At 44.9% G+C, this 19,818-nt stretch overlaps 1 protein-coding gene across 8 annotated transcripts in view; it reads left to right on the top strand.

Annotated features, from left to right (window-relative positions):
- Positions 1-19,818, top strand: part of CSPG5 (chondroitin sulfate proteoglycan 5) — a 254,451-nt gene that overhangs the window by 179,224 nt on the left and 55,409 nt on the right. For 2 of the 8 annotated variants that reach the window (XM_078662536.1, XM_078662537.1), the window contains exon 4: positions 2,691-2,847. The exons of 1 other annotated variant lie outside the window; for it this stretch is intronic. In XM_078662536.1, coding sequence (XP_078518662.1) covers positions 2,691-2,847 — 157 coding nt within the window. Of the gene's footprint in view, positions 1-2,690; positions 2,848-9,522; positions 10,007-19,818 lie in introns of those variants that run through there. 5 more of the 8 variants (XM_078662542.1, XM_078662541.1, XM_078662539.1 and 2 more) reach the window with 5 other exon arrangements.

Below are 19,818 nucleotides of genomic sequence, written 5' to 3' on the forward strand. Positions count from 1 at the left end.
TGAAATCAATTGAAAGGAAAGAATGCCAATGCCCTAAAATTGCCTAATTTTTCATCATCATCAGAGGGTACATGGAGGTCATAGTCACAGACTTGCTAACAAAGTACCAGTAGATTCTCTTAAGAAATGTCAGTGCTAAGACAAGCTACTACACTACCGCATTGCTTGTATAAAACGTGCTAGGAAAAGTTTTTATCTGTTGGACGACAGAATATCATTTGCAACAATATCGTCTGACAGAAATATTGTGTCCTAAATATCATTTACAAAAATATCAAGTAGATTTGGTATCATTAACTTCAAAGGGGCGATAACTTTTATAAACTATATTCAGGACAAAATATTTCTGTCAGATAATATTTTGGATACAAAATTCTGGCATCATACTGGGTTTTTGCAATAGTTTTTTTTATTTTTTCATAATATTATCGATTAGAGCCTGCTATTGAATATTTATAGGAAGTTGAGCCATATCACATGGGCATATTAGTGTTTTGGACTCTTGTGCCCAATTATACTGGGACTTTTTGGGAAACCCAAAAACTAAATGTGACAGTTGTTTATGAAGTGAGTGCCATGGGTTACCTCCTGGGACTCTCCCACCATTATGTTCCAAAATAGGATTCTTATTATATAGAGCATTTTATTATATTAAGCAGAAAAGGCATGTTTCATTTTGAACCAGTAGGAATTGTCGTCCTGGATTATGAGTATTGCACAAGCATTGTTATTATTTCTCCAACTGATTTTAGTAATTGATTCCTTTAAATGGGTCCATTCTCTGACTTACAACCCATTGCTTTAAAAATTTAACTTTAATAATCCTGCGTGTATTACAGAAGCGAGTTCCTGCACATAGGGAGATGTTTCCTACTGCTCCGTTATGGTTGCTCGAATCCTCCCTTACTGGATGAAGGGATGGATTTGCAGTTTAGTGAGGGACATATCAGATGTGTAATAAGATCTCCTAAGACCCAATCCAGGTTTGCTCTCTTAACAAAACTGTGTGATCTTGAGCAAACTGTGTGATCTTGAGCATGCCACTTTATCACCTTGCTCCTCACTCACACTGTCAGGAAAATGTAAGTGTATGGTAAAGGTCAAGCTCAATATTGAAAACGAAGATATGCTAAGTCTGTGGGTTAAGGAAAAGCATCCTCACAGTTCTAAGAGAGAAAGTAACATGTGTGCAAGAGCTTCGCTGTGGGCTCTGCTGGCCCCGATGAAAGGGTTTTCTAGGCTGTGAGAGAAGGGTGCTGCAGGGATGTATTTTAGTTGCTTCAGTGAGGGTCTTAGGCCCCCTCTTGATTCCCAAGAACTCCACCACTTCTCTCTGAAACCTTTTCTTCCCTCGGACCGGTCCTGTCATGCACAGGGGCACCTCTTCATCGGATCAGGGGGACAAAGCCGCATCTGCTGCCCCAGTACAAGGAGGGTTTTTGTAGGGCGGCAGCTGCGGGGGACTCGGAAGAGCTCCTCGGCTTATTAGTATGAGGGAGGCGAAGTGAGTGGGGAGAATGGGCTTAATGTGATCTTTTGTCGCTGCTCAGTGAGCCAGAATGCTTTCAGTGGAGTTGGGGGGGGGCTCATTTGCATGTCGAACAGGCTGCTAAGAAAGCATTGCCACTGACAGCCGTAGGCCTCCATCAGACCCCGGGGCAGACATTGTGCTGCACATGGCAGCATTCCCACCTGTGGATCAGAGGGCCGAGGAGGGAATGGACGCCAGCCAGTCCATAGGAGGTTGTATGAATGACGCTACACGACCTGAGTCTTCTTATGACACATGAATTACGGGTGTTGGTACTTATCTCAGCGCACTCATTTCATCGACCTCGAGTTGATAAAAGGCTGAGTTGGCGCAGCTGGGATTTAAAATCTAGTTTACAGACGGCACATTTCCCATGATCAGTCAAGGGAGGGAAGCAACATTGCCAGGGGGGAACGCCTAATTGTCGCCTTAAAATGCCTTCAGTCAGAGGCAGCGTGAGGTCGTGTTAAACATGACGTTGGGCTGAAAGACGGCTCTCCTACACCTTCCAGTATGTATGGGGCTAATAGCAACACACCTGAGTAATGTGATGAGCAGGGGCGTGGCGCAGGGTGTTCCCAACACTTTAGGACCCCGCCAACACTTCAGGGGGGCCCATTCCGCCCAAAGCAAACGAATATCTGTGAGCCATGAGAGACTCGGGCCGTTCTTCACGTTCTATAGGGGCGGCCCGCCATTTTGCGTTACGCCATTGACGGTCAGCAGAGAACATGGGAACAAAACACCTACTGTACCGGGCGGTACTAAAGCTGTACCAGAGGATTGGAATATTCTGGGATGTGTTGTCATTATGTCATTCTCGTCATGTCATATCATGTTATGTGTTGCGTTATATGATGTATTCTTTATACTTTGTGCTATTTGCTCCGTTGTGTGTTAAGCAGCTTGACCTGTTATCATTATGTGATGTTATGTTACAATATGGTATTCCTTTATTGTTTTTTTAATTTAATGTCGAATCAAGATATTATGTAACCCCCAATATGATCTCAATTACTTCTAAGCCCTGCTATTTAATCTTACAGTAAAGAGGTCTCCCACTGGAAGATGTTGTTCACGTTATGAAAAATTGCGTGATTTAAGGAAAAAAAATGGTAATTTAACAGTGCATATTTTTGCTCTTCTCTGCCCCTTTCAGCAGATATCGGACACCCTCCGAGCTCCACAACGATAACTTTTCTCTGTCCACGATCGCGGAAGGCTCCCACCCAAATGTAAGGAAACTCTGTGACACCCCCTGTAAGCTCTCCCCCCACGCCCGCGCGCTGGCGTACTATGATAACGTTATCTGTCAGGTAACTCACCTTCTTGTGTACTCACCTTCTGCATGCTGCACCCCATGCCCCGACTGTACCCTCCCTCCTTACCTTGCTGCCTTAGGGCTAATTCAGAGCACCGCCCTCTGGAAATAACTGGGTATTGCCAATGGGGAGCAAAATACAAAGCGAAATTATGATTTAAAAAAATCAGTTTTTTAATATTTTTTTTTAATGTTTGATTTTCATTATGTTCCTTTTTTGTGAAGGGTTTCGTATGTCTTATTTTATACGTTTCATTGTTGTTTTGTATTGTCTAGTTTAAGTCTACATTAGTTTAGTTTGTTTAGTTTATTGTCTAGTTTATAGTACTTCACTCATTTTTGTTTTGTATTGTCTGTCATTATTGTAATAATTAGTTTTAGTTTCCTATTATTTTTATTTCGCTTATCATTTTTTTTTGCAAATAATATTGCTACACTTAGTTTATTCTCAGTTTTGTTTTTACATAGAACCGTTACCATGTTAAAACATCCCAGTAGCGTAGAGCATGAGAGGGTAGATATAAAATATTTAACCAACTACATTTTTCATATAGTGCATACTGTGAGCTTCAGCTTTAATGTGATTGAAAAGTGGAAAACTAAGAAGGCTCAAAGGCTAAAACCCTTAACACCTGTGCAAGATCCTCTCGCTCTCTTCACATGCGCTCTAGCCTCCTTACATTGTCTGTCACTGCTCCTCAAGCTCCTCACTGTCTGTTCATACGGTTAACGTTACTCCTAGCGTATATGTGCCACAAAATGCTCACACTATCCATGTATGCAAAGCCCTTCAGACATCCGGCTTTGTGCCAACAAGGCTCTTCCGCTTTCTGTCCTTGTGCCTTGAAGTCCTCATAATGTCTTTTTACGTGTCACAGTCCGTTCTCGGCATCTGAGAGACTTCCTGAAGCAACCTTATTAGCCCCAGACAATGAGTAGTGGAAGTTGTCATCTTCTTGTAGAGTCTAAAGAAGTAGTGAAAGCCACACGTACTTCCTCTACCGCCACCCCAAAAGAGGCTGTAGATGCTACTCTACTCTCCCAGTGTAGTTGAAGCCATCCTACTCTCCCCTACTTAATATACAGCAGTGAAAGCCAAGAGGGACTTTTGGAAGCAACCCTACTGCCCCACTTCAGTCTGGTGGTTGACATTTTACTCCCATGACATAGTAAAAGATAATGACAGCTGCCATACCCTGAGTCGAGGAAGAACCCTTATGATTAGGATGAGGCCTGGCTCCTTCCACTTTTCCGCCCACGTTGCAATTTTATCCTCTCTTGAAAGATGGGTGCAGATCCTTTTGATCGACTGCATTAGGTCCCCTTGAGGGTGAGAAATGATGTGCTTTTATTCAGAGCACGGTGGGTCAGGAAGTCTATATCGTGTACATTCACCCCTTGCAGATACTCTAATCCTTACTGGCAGGCAGGGGCAGAGCATAGGTGCCTTGGGACCTAAACCATGCACGTACAATGGGCCTCCTCTTGCCCAAGTTAGATAGTAAAACATAAGCATAATTTGACTACAGTGTGCCACTCACGCACTTGGGCCCTGGTGCCTCTTGTTAATCCTTACTGGCAGGCAGGGGCAGAGCATAGGTGCCTTGGGACCTAAACCATGCACGTACAATGGGCCTCCTCTTGCCCAAGTTAGATAGTAAAACATAAGCATAATTTGACTACAGTGTGCCACTCACGCACTTGGGCCCTGGTGCCTCTTGTCTGCAGCATGATAGCTATGTCCCTGCTGGTGGTAACATCCTTGCTAGGGACCAATATAAGTCAAAGCTCAAGTTCTTGGCCTCAGTGTGTCTTTCTCTAAAACAAATGCAAAGACCACAGCCTGTATCGATACTTCAGCAGATGGTATTCGACTTTTAAAAAGCACAACTGGGGAAACTACGCATGAATCAGAGCCTGGTTGATCCCACTCAAGACCAAGAGTCATTTACGGTTTCAAAGGTATCCCTGAATTGAGTTTCCGATCCTCCTCTTCCCAGCCTCCGGCGAAGCCGAAATGCTCCCAGTAGCGGAGGCCTTGAACCTCCTAACCGAGGAACCATACCTCATTCCAGGGGATGATAAAAGGATCATTATCAGCTGACTTACATTAGCACCTAATATTTAAGCACCAACAGGTCCCTAATGTCTGTTGTATGCAGTATAAATAGTCCGCTTGATTGTCCTACTTTATGATCCTATTCTTCTGGTAAATTCCAAGCAAGGCATTGACAGACAAAGCCAGTCACAGGTTCAAGAAGTGCTTTGGGAATCTGAATATTCCAAGTGGAACCTTTTGCCTCAGGACAGTCGCTAGGTGGTAGAAAGGGAGTCTGGGATCCTGTGAACTGGAGGCTACAGTCTCTAGATGTGGTAAGATTCACAGTATGTGCTTCGCTGGTTTCCGTACCATTAACCCCTTCGATGCTTGTGACGGAACCATTCCGTCATCAGTCACGGTTGAGCTGTGCTGATGACGGAATGGTTCCGTCACGACCACACCCTGTTCTGGAATGTCCAGCACCGGGGGGAAATCGGCACCGCACGCAAGGTGTTAAATCAGTCAATAGCGACCAGCCTCAGTGACTTACAAAATGCATTGATTTCCCTTCAACCCACAACATTGAGATAGACCAGACATTTACCGTTTGTATTTTACTCTGGAAGACAACTGAATTGTATAAACCACTTTACAAATTCCCTTAGTAATAATATTAAAAATATCATCACCAACAACACTGATAATAAAAATAAATATTATTAATATTATGATCAATATTATAATAACAAAAAAATAATAATAACAATAATAATAACAATAATAATAATAATAATAATAATAATAGTAATAATAATAAATAGCATAATGGGGTGCCTTGTCTGTTTCAGAGCTCAGTATACATCCTAAAAAGATAGGTTTGATCTGGCATTGTCCACACAGGCTATCATCCTTCTGGGGTTGATTAAAGAAGTATAACTGAGTTGGATAATAATAATTATTATTGTTTGAAACAATTATTTGAGTGCTGTGGGTGGCTTGCACCACATAAACGATTAAGGTGACAAGAGCGGTAGAAAAGATGGTGGTGCCAGGCTGAATGGCTCATGGGGCGCTCTGAATTATTCCTGACCCAGCCATTAGTTTGTCGCTTTGTAATGCCTTGCTATCCTGTGCCCTTGTGTTGCTTGCACTGCACTGTGTTGTCGCTCCACCCAGGCGAGGTCTCTGCCATCTGTTCTGTCATGTTTGTATGTGATCATTCATTGACCTGTGAAACTCGCACTGGGCCATGCCAACTCCTCCCCCTTCCCTCCAGGCTTCGAGGTCTCCATCTGCATGCCAGGAGTTCATATCCCGCCAGCACTACAGCACCCTCCGGGGCTTACTCATACCAAGTCAATCCTAGAATTTGTGCTCATCTGGCTAAGAAAAACACGATGTATCCTTACTGCAGTGGGATACTCTTCCAGGGTGGATCAGAGTGCCAGGGTCCATAACCATGACATCCACCAGCCTTACACAGCGCTGACGGAGAGCATGTTCTCGTATGTGTAGGACTGCCATGGTTGAGCAAGCCAAATGTCATGCTTCAGAACTGTAGATGTCATAGCAAGCTTGGTCAGGGTTGATGAACATCACAAGGGCAGTGGATGTATTAGGGCTTGTATAAGGAGGGTGTTTAAGGTAATGGTGAGGATCTTTGGTGGAGTTGCGGTAGAATGTCATAGTGCAGGAGCAGTATGGAGTGCTCAACATCAAGAATGAGGGTGATTGGTGGCGCCATAGAAGTACACACCAGGCTGGAATTGTAAATGTACACCTGATTGGTGCTGAGAAGCATTGGCAGAGCCATGTAACTCTCTGGGCTGCATTAGCAGAAAGGCTTAAGGTTAGGCATTAGACATTGACAGAGCTGTACATGTCTCACAAATGTCAGGATTGGCTGGAATGTAACCGGGTAAGTTTGATGAACATTGGTAGACTGGAAGGATCCTCAGCTCCTAAGGATTGAAAGGTGGAGCTGTGGAAAAGTGTCCTACAGACAGAATGGTAGCAGGTGATGCAAGTAGCGTGTCAGCACAATTAGGGGATAATTTGAAAGAGTTGTAAAGTCCTAAGTCTAGAATAGCAAGGAAAGATCCAGGACCATGTCAAGAAGGATTAATGGAGTAATGCTGATGCATCAGGTGTTTAAAAAAGGGGCATCAATCCACTTTGGGGTTGAGGATTTTACTCGAGCTGTGGAAATCCTCAATGATTTGGGAAGTAGGGGCATTAAAGCATAGCACTGATGTCTTTTAGGTAGAGCTATATAAAGATACCTGAAGACCTCATTAAAATCCCCTGCTTCCAACATATGGTGCATCTTAAGCATTCAAGATCAATTATCAATTTTGGACATCCATTTTCTATCGCATTAGCCCACACCCTTTAAGCATGTAGTGTGCATGCAATTGAATGTTGCTTGATGATGACGGGCAGAGAACCTGCATGTGCAGAATATGGACACAGATCCACACATGATGACATGCATTTTTATTCAAGCGGAGCATCCCACAATTCAAATCCGATTTGGAAAACCACAAACTTGCGAAACGTTGAACATCTCTCAAAACCTGGCTGTTTGATCTTAAATACTTTTATTGACCTGTGCAGACCACTCAGGCCCGAGAGATCCCCTCAGGGATGATTTGTGCGCTAAACGAATTATATAATTATAATTACAGATAATGGGAGTGTTGCGGGGGTTCTTATTTTACCCTTGGGAGAGTGTGCACCACAATACTTCAAACAGATTGGTCATTTTATGGCTAAGTTGTGGGTGGACGATTTGGGATTAGTGGCGTACCACCATATCTACTTGCTTGACCATGCTACATTCCCTGTCTCCAATGGGTTTTCTTTGAGATACCCACCCCTTGACCGACACATTCTTAAATGTGTAGATACACTCAAGAAAGTCACCACGATACCCGCTCCTTACTTTGAAATTATTGCTATAGTGCACTAATCTTTGGTCTACTATACCTGGAGTCCCTGGACTTTTCCTGGGTCACAGTGATACTTATGGCTTGATATTGGTTTAGATTTTCGAATCCAGATGTAGACCTGTTGATAAAGGCATGGTATATTTGGCTGCCTGCCTAGAGCCTTTTGTCGGTAGACTCTCCCCATGTGAGGAGACCTAGAAGACTTAAGCTCCAATTGTATCTTTTGTCCCCCTTGAAATGACAGCTAATGTCTTTGGATTCCCATGCCGAGACCTTACATCTTAGACTGCTTAGGACTTAGTCCTTGTGTCTTTGACCAGGTATGCCAGTCTTTTTGTTTTTGGATTGCCATGCCAATAAACATTGCGTCTTTGTCTATTCATGCCTGAAATCCTTTGGTGTTTGGATTTCCACCCTTGGAGACCGTGTATCTCTGCTTAGACATACCCGGTGACCTTTTATCTTTGTATTTCTATGCCCATTGACCTTGTGTCTTTTGTTATTTTTGCCTGGAGACTTCCTGTCTTTGGAATCAAATACCTACTTACATTGTGTATTTTACTACTTGTGCCTGCAGAACATGTGTCTTTGATTTGCCATGCCTGGGGACCATATGTCTTTGACTGGGTACAACTAGTGGCTTTGTAACTTTGAAGTCATATCTCCATAGACATTGTGTCTTTGAAGACTCATGCCTTGGGGTCCTTGTGCCTTTAGGTTCTCTTCCCTGGAGACCTTGTGTCTTTGACTACTCACGTCTGGAGACCTTGTGTCTTTGACTACTCATACCTGGGGAGGTTTTGTCTTTATATAATCATGACTGACTGGAGTCCTTGTATCTTTAGGTATCGATAGGAGCATCTGCCTGGAGATCACGTTTCTTTGTCCCCTGTATACCTGAAGCCCTGTGCTTTTCACCAGTTTAAGGCACTGTAACCATGATAGGAAAGGATAGTGGGTGTGAAGAAACTAAAGGGATGGTTGTTTCTTCCATCTTTTCACACCCAAGAGCCCAATGACGAACTGTTGGTCAGTAGGTGATATATGTCAAATCCCCTTGGTGTGCCTGTGAGTTGTCCTTTTGAATAGCAGATTGCGTAGTACTTGGCAGCTCTTACCTTCTTAGCCTCTCAATGATGTGTGCCAAAGGCGTGCAAAGAGGTCCTGGTTGGTATCAAATGTGTCTCGCTTAAGTTTCATTCTTATATGCCTTGCATTGATGAAGGAAACCCTGTCCTGGTTCCATCTCTCGCCACAACTAATATTTAGGTCCGGATTCCTGGGCCTGAGACCTTGTGTCTTTGACTGCTCCTGCTTGGAGACCTTATTTATGTGGCCCTCGTATAGACTGAAAGACTTGTGCCATTTTGCCGAGAGACATGTTGTCTGTAGCCATCACACTCCTCACATACCTTCTGTTTTTAGCCTATCTTGCAAGGGGACTTAGTATGCTTGGCCCACTGATGCCCAAATAAATTTTATGAGCAGCCACATCATCCCAGGAAGCCTTGTGTCTCTCCCCCTCCTGGTCATAGCCCGAGTGGCAAGGTACCTGTGCCCAGCGATATTTCACAATTTGACTGATCACATGGACTGCTTCTTACGCCTTCAAGCTTTATGTCACGTCTGCTCCATTGCCCTATTCACAGTTGGCTGTTGACTTTATCTACCTCACCAGGATGAACAGATGAGCCAAGTGAGCCAGGACTACAACCAGAACCACAGACTGGTGTGCTTGCACATGGGCTGCAGATCCGTCTCTCCGGCGCCCAACACCAGATGCACAGCTGCTGCTGAAAGCTCTTCGTAGAGCCGTAGAAGGCCAATGGTCTTGAGTGTGGAGCCAAACCGGCCTATTGTGGGTGTGGTCATGAGCACAACATCAATGAACACAATGGCTAGAGACCAAAAAAAAACCTCAATGATGAAAGGCGATTTGTAAAACACTCACACACACACACACACATTACTTTAAACTTCTTACAAGTAGCCACGAAATGCACTTTAGTTATTGAAGGATTGTTTGACCATTTTCACTGGGCCTGATTTAAGCCAAATCATTTGCAATCAACCATTTTGAAGTTTCCTTGATTTAATTTTACCAACATGGCTACCGACACATGGGGAAGTGTGCAGCAGGACTAAAAAATAAAGAGTAAAGCTGAGAAACGATTTGAGTTTAGTATTTGTAACGCGTAAGGCAAGGAAATAGCCTGACTGGGTGACCCTTAATGAACTTGTTGGATCTCAGATTATATGGTGTGTGTGTTTACCTATCCACGAGTGCGCTAAGGAGTTAAAACATGCAGGAGCTGATGACACTAAGAAACTGGGCCGTTTTCAGACGAAAATTGCTGCATAATTACCTGGGAAACAATGTTTGTAATTCTAGTCACAGTAAAGATGTGGTGCTCCCTTTTCAGGTGTATTTTATGACGCAAGTACTCACGTTCGGCTGCCACCTGCCTCGCCCCACGAGATGCCCTGTTAGCAATGGTGACAGGATATTGAAAACCAGAAACCGGGCCATTTCACACACATAGAAGTAGGACTATAGCTTTGCATAGACCAGTACTGGCATAGACTAACCGGCACAAAATGACTTAAGTGACAGCCAGCGCTTACTAACATTGAAAACGCACACAATGAGGCACTCAGGGGAATTCAGTGCACCTTTTACCGGCAGTACCGACGACCCTCTGTTAACTAAATTGCTTTCTAATAATGGCTTCTAACTAATCCTGCAATGAAACACACGGACACGTGCCGTCATCTGTATCCAGTCGACCCTCCGAAAACTGGGGCATGCACTCAATGTACTGAAATGTGCAGGATTAGGTGATGAAAAATCACGATTATCAGGAAATTCCGAGACTCCCGGTCTCCCTATGTGTTGGCCAAATCATTCAACCTGTCCTACTCGGTTTTTAAAAGATACTTCATGAAGCGTGGCATCATTACCACCTCGAACCTCTCACTTTGCTCAATTACAGTAAACAGCGACACACACACCCCCTTCATCAGCCTTCTCCCCTTAAAACCCCCTTCCACCACTTCCACACCCTGTTTCGTTGTGTCTCAAGTTTAGACTTACCGGGACAGGGCTGAGCGTCAGTTCCAAAAGCGGTGTTATTCCAGCTACTGCTTCAACGCAATTTAATTAGGGGGAAACGTCCGCTGGGCGGTGCTAGAGATCTCTTATAGGGCGGCACCTTCAAGTGGCTGGTTGGAGAAGCTGCAGATGAGTTTAGTGTTCAAGCAGCACCTCTGACTGGATTAGACGGGGGTCCGCGCATGTGTACAATGACCACTTCCGGTTTGTGGATAGTCAGCAAACCAAAATGAAAGCGTTTTGAGTATCGACCTGCAGGAGTTAGTGAGGGCCCTCCAGGGTATCCAGAGCACTCCCTCCCTGGGTGGGGTGGGGGTGGACTATATGAATTTTTGGCGCTCATTTTGTGGCTGTGTTTGGAATAAGCCTTCTCCTTTGTACCTACAAGTTATTCCTCATTGATTTTGTTTAAGCTGCCCAAAGGGGATTTTAGTTTGTTTCACACTGATTTTAGTGTCGGCATTTGATGTGGTGGTGAAATGGAAGGCAAGAGAAGGGAAAAATAAGGTATGCCCACTCTCCCTCTTCAGAGTCCAATCAGGAAGTTGAGAAACCAAGAGGGTGTGAAACGAGGGTGTCCAGACCTGGTTCTCCCGACAGCCCAGCGTTATTAACAGCCCCGCCAAGTACCACGCTTCAGGCGCTAGGTTAACGCATTTCAGTGTGGTGGTCCGAAGCACCGAAATGCAAAGTCACGCATAATAGGAATAGCACCTGCCTTCGCTGTCAAGCTGTTGTACTACTATGCTGATTGAAACTAAAGCTGGAGTGGCAGGCTTGGAGGCTGGCTGGGCTAGCGTCTAACTCAAACTGGCTATAGTGTATCAAGAAGGATTCCCACAGCGGGGTATTACCTGATTCTGACTGAGTGACGTCAGGAGAGGCAGTGCTCAATGGCTACTACTGAGACATCAGGCGTCTCAGGGTGTGAGTGACACAATGACTTTAATAGGTGCGGGACGTCAAGAACTGCTGCCGCCTACGGCAGAGCGAGCAGGTGGCTGCAGTTTTGTGGGAGGCAGCGTTAATGACACTGCTCGCACCGCCACACTGTAATTCAAAATCAGTGAATGATCCCCGCGATCCCCAGACCCAACCCCATGGACCGTGGCGGACGCTGGAGCTCAGAGCACACACTGTGCAGCTGCTGCTGAGCCTGAATGTTCAGGCGGCGCATTTGCCAATGTATTCTTTGCGGCCAGGATAGCTCTAAAGAGGCGGCCATAAACCGAATTGCCGCAGCTCGCATATCAAATTAAGTAAGTGTCGATCTCAGATAGTGAACCTCCAGAGTGTTAATCTCTAGTCACTGACTCAAAAATGTGCTTTATAATATCAATAGCGAGTAGCGCGTGGTCAATCAGCTGCCAGCCAGTGTTAGCTGAAGTTCTGCGGTGAGTCACATAGTCTGGTCACACTGTAGTTTTCACGAGCCACGCAAATATTTGAAATATTTCCACGCCCTGGGCTCACTTAGGCTTCCGCCCGGCAATGTGTGTGCTCAGCATGATGTGCCAAACCACGCAGCGACTGCCATTCCTCGGCAGCTGACCCACTGGAGTGAGAACACTGTGTGTGCCACTTGCAACAGAAGAATCATACGACAGTGTTGTTGGTTGCTGCGCCGCAATCCAAGTTGGTGTGCGCTGGCAACTCAGGGGGCCCTCCTGTTGCCATGGCGTTGGTTTACCTCAGAACTCCAACTAAAGAAGTAAGTGCCTGAGAGAGAGTGTCACTGAGCCGGTATATTAACCTAAAGTAAATACTTGTTGTGCTGTCCCCTAGCAAATATAATAAAGAATCAATGTTTTTGAATTTTTACAGAATGTTTGTTTAATGCCTGCAAACTTTTCTGGTGCTTTGCAGCAGCTAACTTCTTAGAGATCCTTGTTGCTCTAATGAGTGTAATTTCTGATATTTTTATGTTTCCCTAGTTTTCATTGCTTGATTTTGCTCGTGAGAAAGTGTCACTCATTATTACACTAAAATTATGAAAATGTCACTCATAGCAATCTGAGACCTTGGCAGCCATATATTAACTGCCTCCCTAGTGCAGCAGATAATGAAGGAAGGCGTATCTGAGGCACCAGCTTCGAAACACTACACAAAAGGGGAAAAAGTCAACGGTATCCAAAGAAAAAGCTCATATCACAGCCCCCTCTTTGGATTGGGCAGCTGAGGCACACAGTACTTCTTCATGTGGGAAGTATGTTTCAGAGAAATATTTGGTTCATCATTTGGAGCACATAAGGGAGAACTTGGGATCTGAATCCCCTCCAGCACAGGAAGGAGGGCAGAGGCGTTTCCCGCTGTATTCAAGACCTCAATTTTTGGCTCTGCTGATTCACAAGAAGATTTTGAAGCTACTATTTGGAAAGGAGGTCAATAAGTTCTGTATTCTGAGGTTCTTGCAAAAAACATGCATTAGAAGATGGAGAAAATATAGTTCTTCATAAATTCAAGGTTGACTCTATTTTAGCATCTTTGATCGGTAGAACAATTATGATGATTGTTCGCCTGTTCTTTTGTAGTCTGCAAAATGGATAGTGGTCTCAAAACATAATTTGCTGCCAGTAAAGTATCATTAACCGCATGCGTGCGGGCGGAATTCCGCTCGTACGCTGACTTTTGCGAAACCGCATGTTACGTGACGAGCTGGGCTCGTCATCAGCGTAGCAGGAGGCTACCTCATGACGAGCCCAGCTCGTCATCAGCGTGCAAGGGGTTAAAAGCAGCCACTTATGCGGCCTAAACTTCTCCATCCTTAGTAAAGTATTCAGAGTCCCTGCCAAGTGCCAATCAAGAGGGTACAGATGGAACAGGAGGAAGAATTCCTCGCAAATATTTTTTCAGGCATGATAATATCATCATTGTTGCCAGCTTGGACAACAGTGCTTACTAGGAGCAACCTCTGGATAAGAGACTGGAAGAATTAGTTTGCTGAGAAATCTTCCTTTCTGAAAATCCCTTTTGAAGGAAAGAAGTTTTTTGGTGATCAATCAAATACTGTGATAACAATGTCATGCAATGACAGAAAAAATACCCTAATTTATAAGGGTGGTTTATCAAGATCATTTAAAGTCAAGAACATTGATTCTATTGTTCTGATAGAGACTTCTAGCTGCAGATTCCTCACCTTTTGAATATACCCAGGTGTCAGACTGGATTTGGGAACTTTTCAGCAGTACCTCTGTGTGCCAGTATGTGGCACCGTGTGGTTCCACACTGATGCCGGTTTGCTCCGGAAATGGTGTGTGTAGCCCATATAAATGCCACCTGAGCGCTAATGTCAGTTCCTTTCATTCTGTGGTTCCAGACACTGATCCGCAGCTACCTTACCTCAATCAAAAAACTGTTTTAACAGTGTGCAAGGAACATGTCACCTTGTAAAACAACAGGCTTTAACCATTGAGAGGACTGTCACAAACAAATGCCTGTGACAGATCCTACCAAATTTGTCTGTGGTGCCTGGGGTTGAGTCACAACTCTAAGGCCTGCAGTGACTGAGCGTCAATGAACCTGAAGGCCATACAAGACAGTGAGGCGTAACTCTACGTCACCAAGCACCGGATGACTCTGAGACAAAACCGGTACAAGTCAAAAATTTAGTTCTGTTCGAGATCCAGAAGTTGCCAGAGTCATTCCTAGAGTCAGTCTTCCTCTCGATTCAAATCTTCGAGTAAGTCAAAGAAAAAACACAAGAAATCTAAACAGCCCCTTTTCGCTACTCACAGTTCTCTGAAAAGGTGCAGGGGAGGCACTATGCATCTCGATTTTGCTCCCAAAGTCATTCGACTTTGGACCCAATCCAACTGCTTGTTCCAGCACAACCTGAGTTTCTGGGGATGTCCGCCACTCTAATCAGATCAGAGAGTTCCACAAGGCCATGCTCTGACTCTTTGGATCATTGCAAGCTCCCTCTGGCATGCCTGCAGGCCCCACAGAGCCGTGAAGTTCTCCACTGCTGCAGGTTCGCCCTCAGCACCATCTGTATCTTTCAAGCCCATAAGGGGGCTGCCTCATGCTCCACTCTCCACTCTACCTCTGGCATGGACTGTGCACATTGACACCGATGCCAACTCCGTCAATGGCGTAGACATGGCCCCAATTGCCCTCTAGGTCATTGAGTCAGCTCCAGTTTGACCTCGAAAAAAGTCACAGCCAATCACCGTGGAGACTCCATTCTCTCCACTTGATCTGTCTCCACAATAACAATGCCTTGTTCCACGCCGGCTTGTAGGTTTGGTTCCACATGTACCACTCGCCATTCGCTGCCAACCCCCCCTGCTAAGCTGATGAGCCATGGTTTTACGAATCTGCACACCGCAGCCCTCACACTTTTGAGTTGCAGGGGCATCTTGTTTAACTACACCAGCTGCTTTCCCATGTTGGTTCTCCCTGCCCACGGTTCCATAAGCATCGAGATGCCACACATAGATGCCCTGAAGCTATCGCACACTGTAGCGGCAGCTACACCTTCCATGGGGCCCTGCTCGTTAGACCAACTGGCCACGAACCAGCTACACCGAATGGCCTACATGGCGCCCTCTCCTCCCTTTCCATATTGCTGAAGGGAGCATCTTCCTTGGATTGAATCCTTACCCCCTACCACCTAGATATTGGGTGCTCACGCCCTGTCCTGATGATGACCTCACATTGCTAGAGGTCAAAATGGCGTCAACAATAGCACTATATAGACTCTGCATATAATATGTAAAATAAACTTAAGGAGTCATATGTCTTTTTATGTGTGATGCACATTTCCTTCTCGTTCCTCTGTCTCTTATCACGATACTCCTCTTCACTTACGTGTTAGCACTAGATCTTCATATATATATTTATATATATATATATATATTGTCAAAGGTACTGGATCCCACTAGTTAGGAGGACACAGAGACGGCACACCAGGAGGTCTTTGCACAAATCCTTTATTGTGCACTCGTAAATATATATATATATGTGTGTGTGTGATCAAGACCGCGTGTTGGCGGTCGAAACGCGTCATGGACAAGGCAATGTCCTCTTTACGTTGAATGGGTAACAAGAAATAAATTAACTATCGCACCTTGATGGAGTCCGTGCCTGCTTCGTTTTCGAAGTATACGTAGTGAAGGATTAGAGTTTATATATATCATTAAACTAATGAAAGTGAGAAATGAATGCATTAATTACTGCAAGTTTTTTCCTTGCCTTAGTGAATTGTTAATGTTTTGTCTTCTATTTAATGAAGCCATAATGCTTTCCTACTGGGATTGATGCCAGAGTGAACCATTGTTTTTCTTAGTATACAGCAATAGCACACCCTGCTTTCCCTGGTCGGCACAAATTCAGATATCAATTTTGATGCAGGTGATGAAATTGGCCAACCTTATCTCATGAGGAGAATTTGCATGACAACCTGCTAGAGGCTAGTAGCCTTGATCCCTCCCTTGAGTCCAGTCTTTTCTCACCCCTTTCTTTGCCTTGCCATTGACAAGAGTGCTTTCTTCACCATGGTTATGTGGAGGGCGACTGAAGTCCTTGACCTCCAGCGCTGACAAGACCAATGTACTTATAGAGTTTCTTCGGCTGGAGTAGACATCTACTGAGCCCCTCTTACCATTTAACGGGGCCCTTAATGATACTTTGTACCAAATACCAAACCTTGCTCTGCCCTCCCGGTCAACCACCAAATTGCACGATGCCTTCCATGCCCCAGTCTACCGTTCATTTTTTTCTCAGCACCCCTCTTCTGAAAGTTTGGTGTTGCCAGGCATCTGCAAACAAGACAACAAATTTCTTACAACTCCTCCTGATAGGGAGCCGAAACGGGAGGAGACATTCTGGAAGATGGTTTTCTTATTCACCAGCTATTTTGTCAGGTTAGTGATTGCGAGCTGCCTGCTGGGGCGCTATTCTCATTCCCTTTGGGGCTCGAAGGGTAAAGTCTTCCAAGGTGTCCATGACAATCACCAGCCAGTCCTCGTGCAGGCCATACAGTGAGGTCGCGCAACAGCCAAGTTCACATTTCATTGTGGCTTGGACAACACTGATTCCATTGGGTGGGCCATTGGCACTGGTATCGCCATTTGCCACCATGCTTGGATGTAGTCCACCAGTTTTTAAGGCGATGTCCTTCCATCCTTCAATGACATGCCTATTTGGGGACAAGTCAAACTCCTGTAACAAGCGGTACAAGGAGAGCAGGGCCAACGGCACACTCCTTGGGTTCATTTGCCCCACTTCACCAGCCACATCAGCCTGCGTGGCTTCAACAGAAATACCCTGTACCATCAGCTAATCCAACCGCAGCATGGTGCCCAGCAGTTTACCATGTAAACATCCTTTTTTCAAGTGTTTGAAGACTGAATTTTGCAACTCACAGGACCGTCTTACATTCCTAAAGTGCATTATCCATTACAGAGAGAGCTTGAGGTAATTCTTCCTGTGTTTTGTCCAAATCCAGAGGCTCCTGGGGAAGTTACTTTTCACTCTCCAGATGTTACACACGATCAGTCAATCAACTCGGATTTATGGAGCATGACTAATCACCTGAGAGGGTATCCAGGCACAGATTTTTGTTGGGTTCAGTGGAAAAACCATGTCTTGAGCTACGTTCTAAATTCCTGCAGGGAAGATGCTCTTTGGAGGTGGAGGGGGAGTTCATTCCAGGACTTGGCAGCAAGGTAGGACAAGGATTGTCCTCCACTGTAGCTTCAGCAGATGCAGGGATTGTGAGTGAGGGAGGCGGGTCACAGGTGTCTAGAGGGCTGATGGAAGTTCAGGCGGTGGTTGATGTATGCTGGTCTTAGGTCGTAGAGGGCCTTGTAGGCGTGCACCAGCATTTGAAGTGGCATCTTTTCTGTTTGGGGGGTCAGCGGAGGTTCCTGAGGTGGGGGTTTTTGTGCGACCATTTGGGGAGGTCAAGGATGAGTCTAGCAGTTGTTCTGAATTGTCCGGAGTCTCTTCAGTAATCGAGTGGTGATTCCTGCATAGAGCATGTTGCCGTAGTCTTTCCAGTTGGTAACTAGGGTTCAGTGACTGTTTTCTTGATGTTAAAAGGGAAGCCATCTGAAGGTTTTTCGGAAGATCTGGTGGGTGTGGAAGCAGGTGGAGGAGACTGCATTGATCTGGCATTTCATGGTGAGTTTGGTGTCTAGGATGATGCTGAAGTTGTGGGCATGGTCTGTCGATGTGGGTGTAAGTACAAGTTCAGAAGGCCACCAAGTGTCATTTCATGGAAAGGTGTACACAATGTCTTTATCTACTTAGAAAGAGTCTCAGAGCTTAGAACCTACAGTTCAAACACTCAGCAGGTGGGTTTGTTTGTTGCTAGCGGTAGCCTATAAGGAAGCTGTGGTTACTCCTCCCTTGGGCACAGAGGGCAGGTCAACCAGAGGAATGTCTGATCCCAAAACCAAATCTCAGAGGCCATCCTTAGCAGAGATTAGCAGAGCAGCTACATGGTCTGCCCATTCAACCCCTGAAAAGCATTACAGGATTGTGCAGGAAATTGAGGTAGAGGGTGGATTTCACTCTAGAGATCTTTCTTCTGTCAAGTAATTGTGAATAGAACTGATATCAAATTAAGGATTGTTTGACCAGTGACTTGCAGTTGTTCTGGTCTTTTTGGTTTGGGTATATCTCATATTGTAGCTAAGCAAAGTGAGAAGGACGAGATGGCAATGCTTCAATTACTTACAGGTAATTGCATTAGTCCAAGTCCGTCTCTTGCTTTGACTCATTAATCCCTTCCTCCGCCCTGTTTTTGCCAGGTCTGTATGGTAGATGGCTTGATACAACTAAACAAGATGTGGAAGGGATTGGAGAGGCTTTTATAAGAGGAAGACATTGATGAGGGAGTGTGTCTAGGAGGCACAGTGGCGTCATACTGTAATTAATCAAAGCAAGAGACGGACTCAGAGTAATGCAATTACTAGTAAGTATTTGAAGCATTACCTCCTCATCCCATCACCTTATCCCAGTCTGTTGATGCTTCACAACGCACTGAGTGCCTCCTTGAAATTGAATATGTGAATATTGGAATGGTATTTTCTCAAGAAAACCCCTATCCAAAATGGCTGTTGTGGCATTTCCATGTATCATTACGTCACAGTGTATTTCTTTAAGAAAACCCAATTAAAAGAAGGCTGCAAAGTGAGGAAGTGTGTTTGCCGCGCAGTGTATGTCCATGCCACAGCGCCATTTTATTTTTATTTTTTGCTGCTGCCAAATGTTCACCCTTTGGTAAAGCCCCTCACAAGTCTCACCACTCATCTTTAAAAGGCGAGATGGATTGTATAGGCCAATGCTTGTTTCTTTTTTGTTTGTTTTGTTGCCCCTTTCCTTATGGACTAACTATTACCCCTTGATTTTGCAGCCTGCTTGCGTGATTTTGTATCCACTCTTTCAGACAGAAACTAGTTTTGTGTCAACTCACATGGAGGGCTGGTGTGCTCCATTTCCCCTTCATGTCTCTCCCTACTGTGTGAGAGGGATGATTCCAGAGAGCACATCTTTGGGGAGTTTGGCATCACTGGTCCAAAGGGCGGTCCCTGAAGGAGGCAGGAACTTGGTCACGGTGTAGAAGTGAGATTCCTATCAGTCTCACTGGTGCAGGGACACCCTCTGTCTACTGGTCCAATAAATGAGGATCGACACTGGAGTGGAACAAAAGACAGGTTTATTAAATCTCATGAGATGGCTTCGTCATACAGACACTGCAAGTGCCTGAGAGGGAACAAACTAGAACAATTTGGAGTCTGCCTTTTATACATTTTGGGTACCATAGGAGTTCACCAGAAAACCCCTTAGTCATGGTTACATCACATTTTACATAACCCTCTTATGGCATTTTTTACATAATGCTTACACAACCCC

The sequence above is a fragment of the Lissotriton helveticus genome, chromosome 10 (assembly GCF_964261635.1).
Source record: "Lissotriton helveticus chromosome 10, aLisHel1.1, whole genome shotgun sequence".
Lineage (NCBI taxonomy): Eukaryota > Metazoa > Chordata > Amphibia > Caudata > Salamandridae > Lissotriton > Lissotriton helveticus.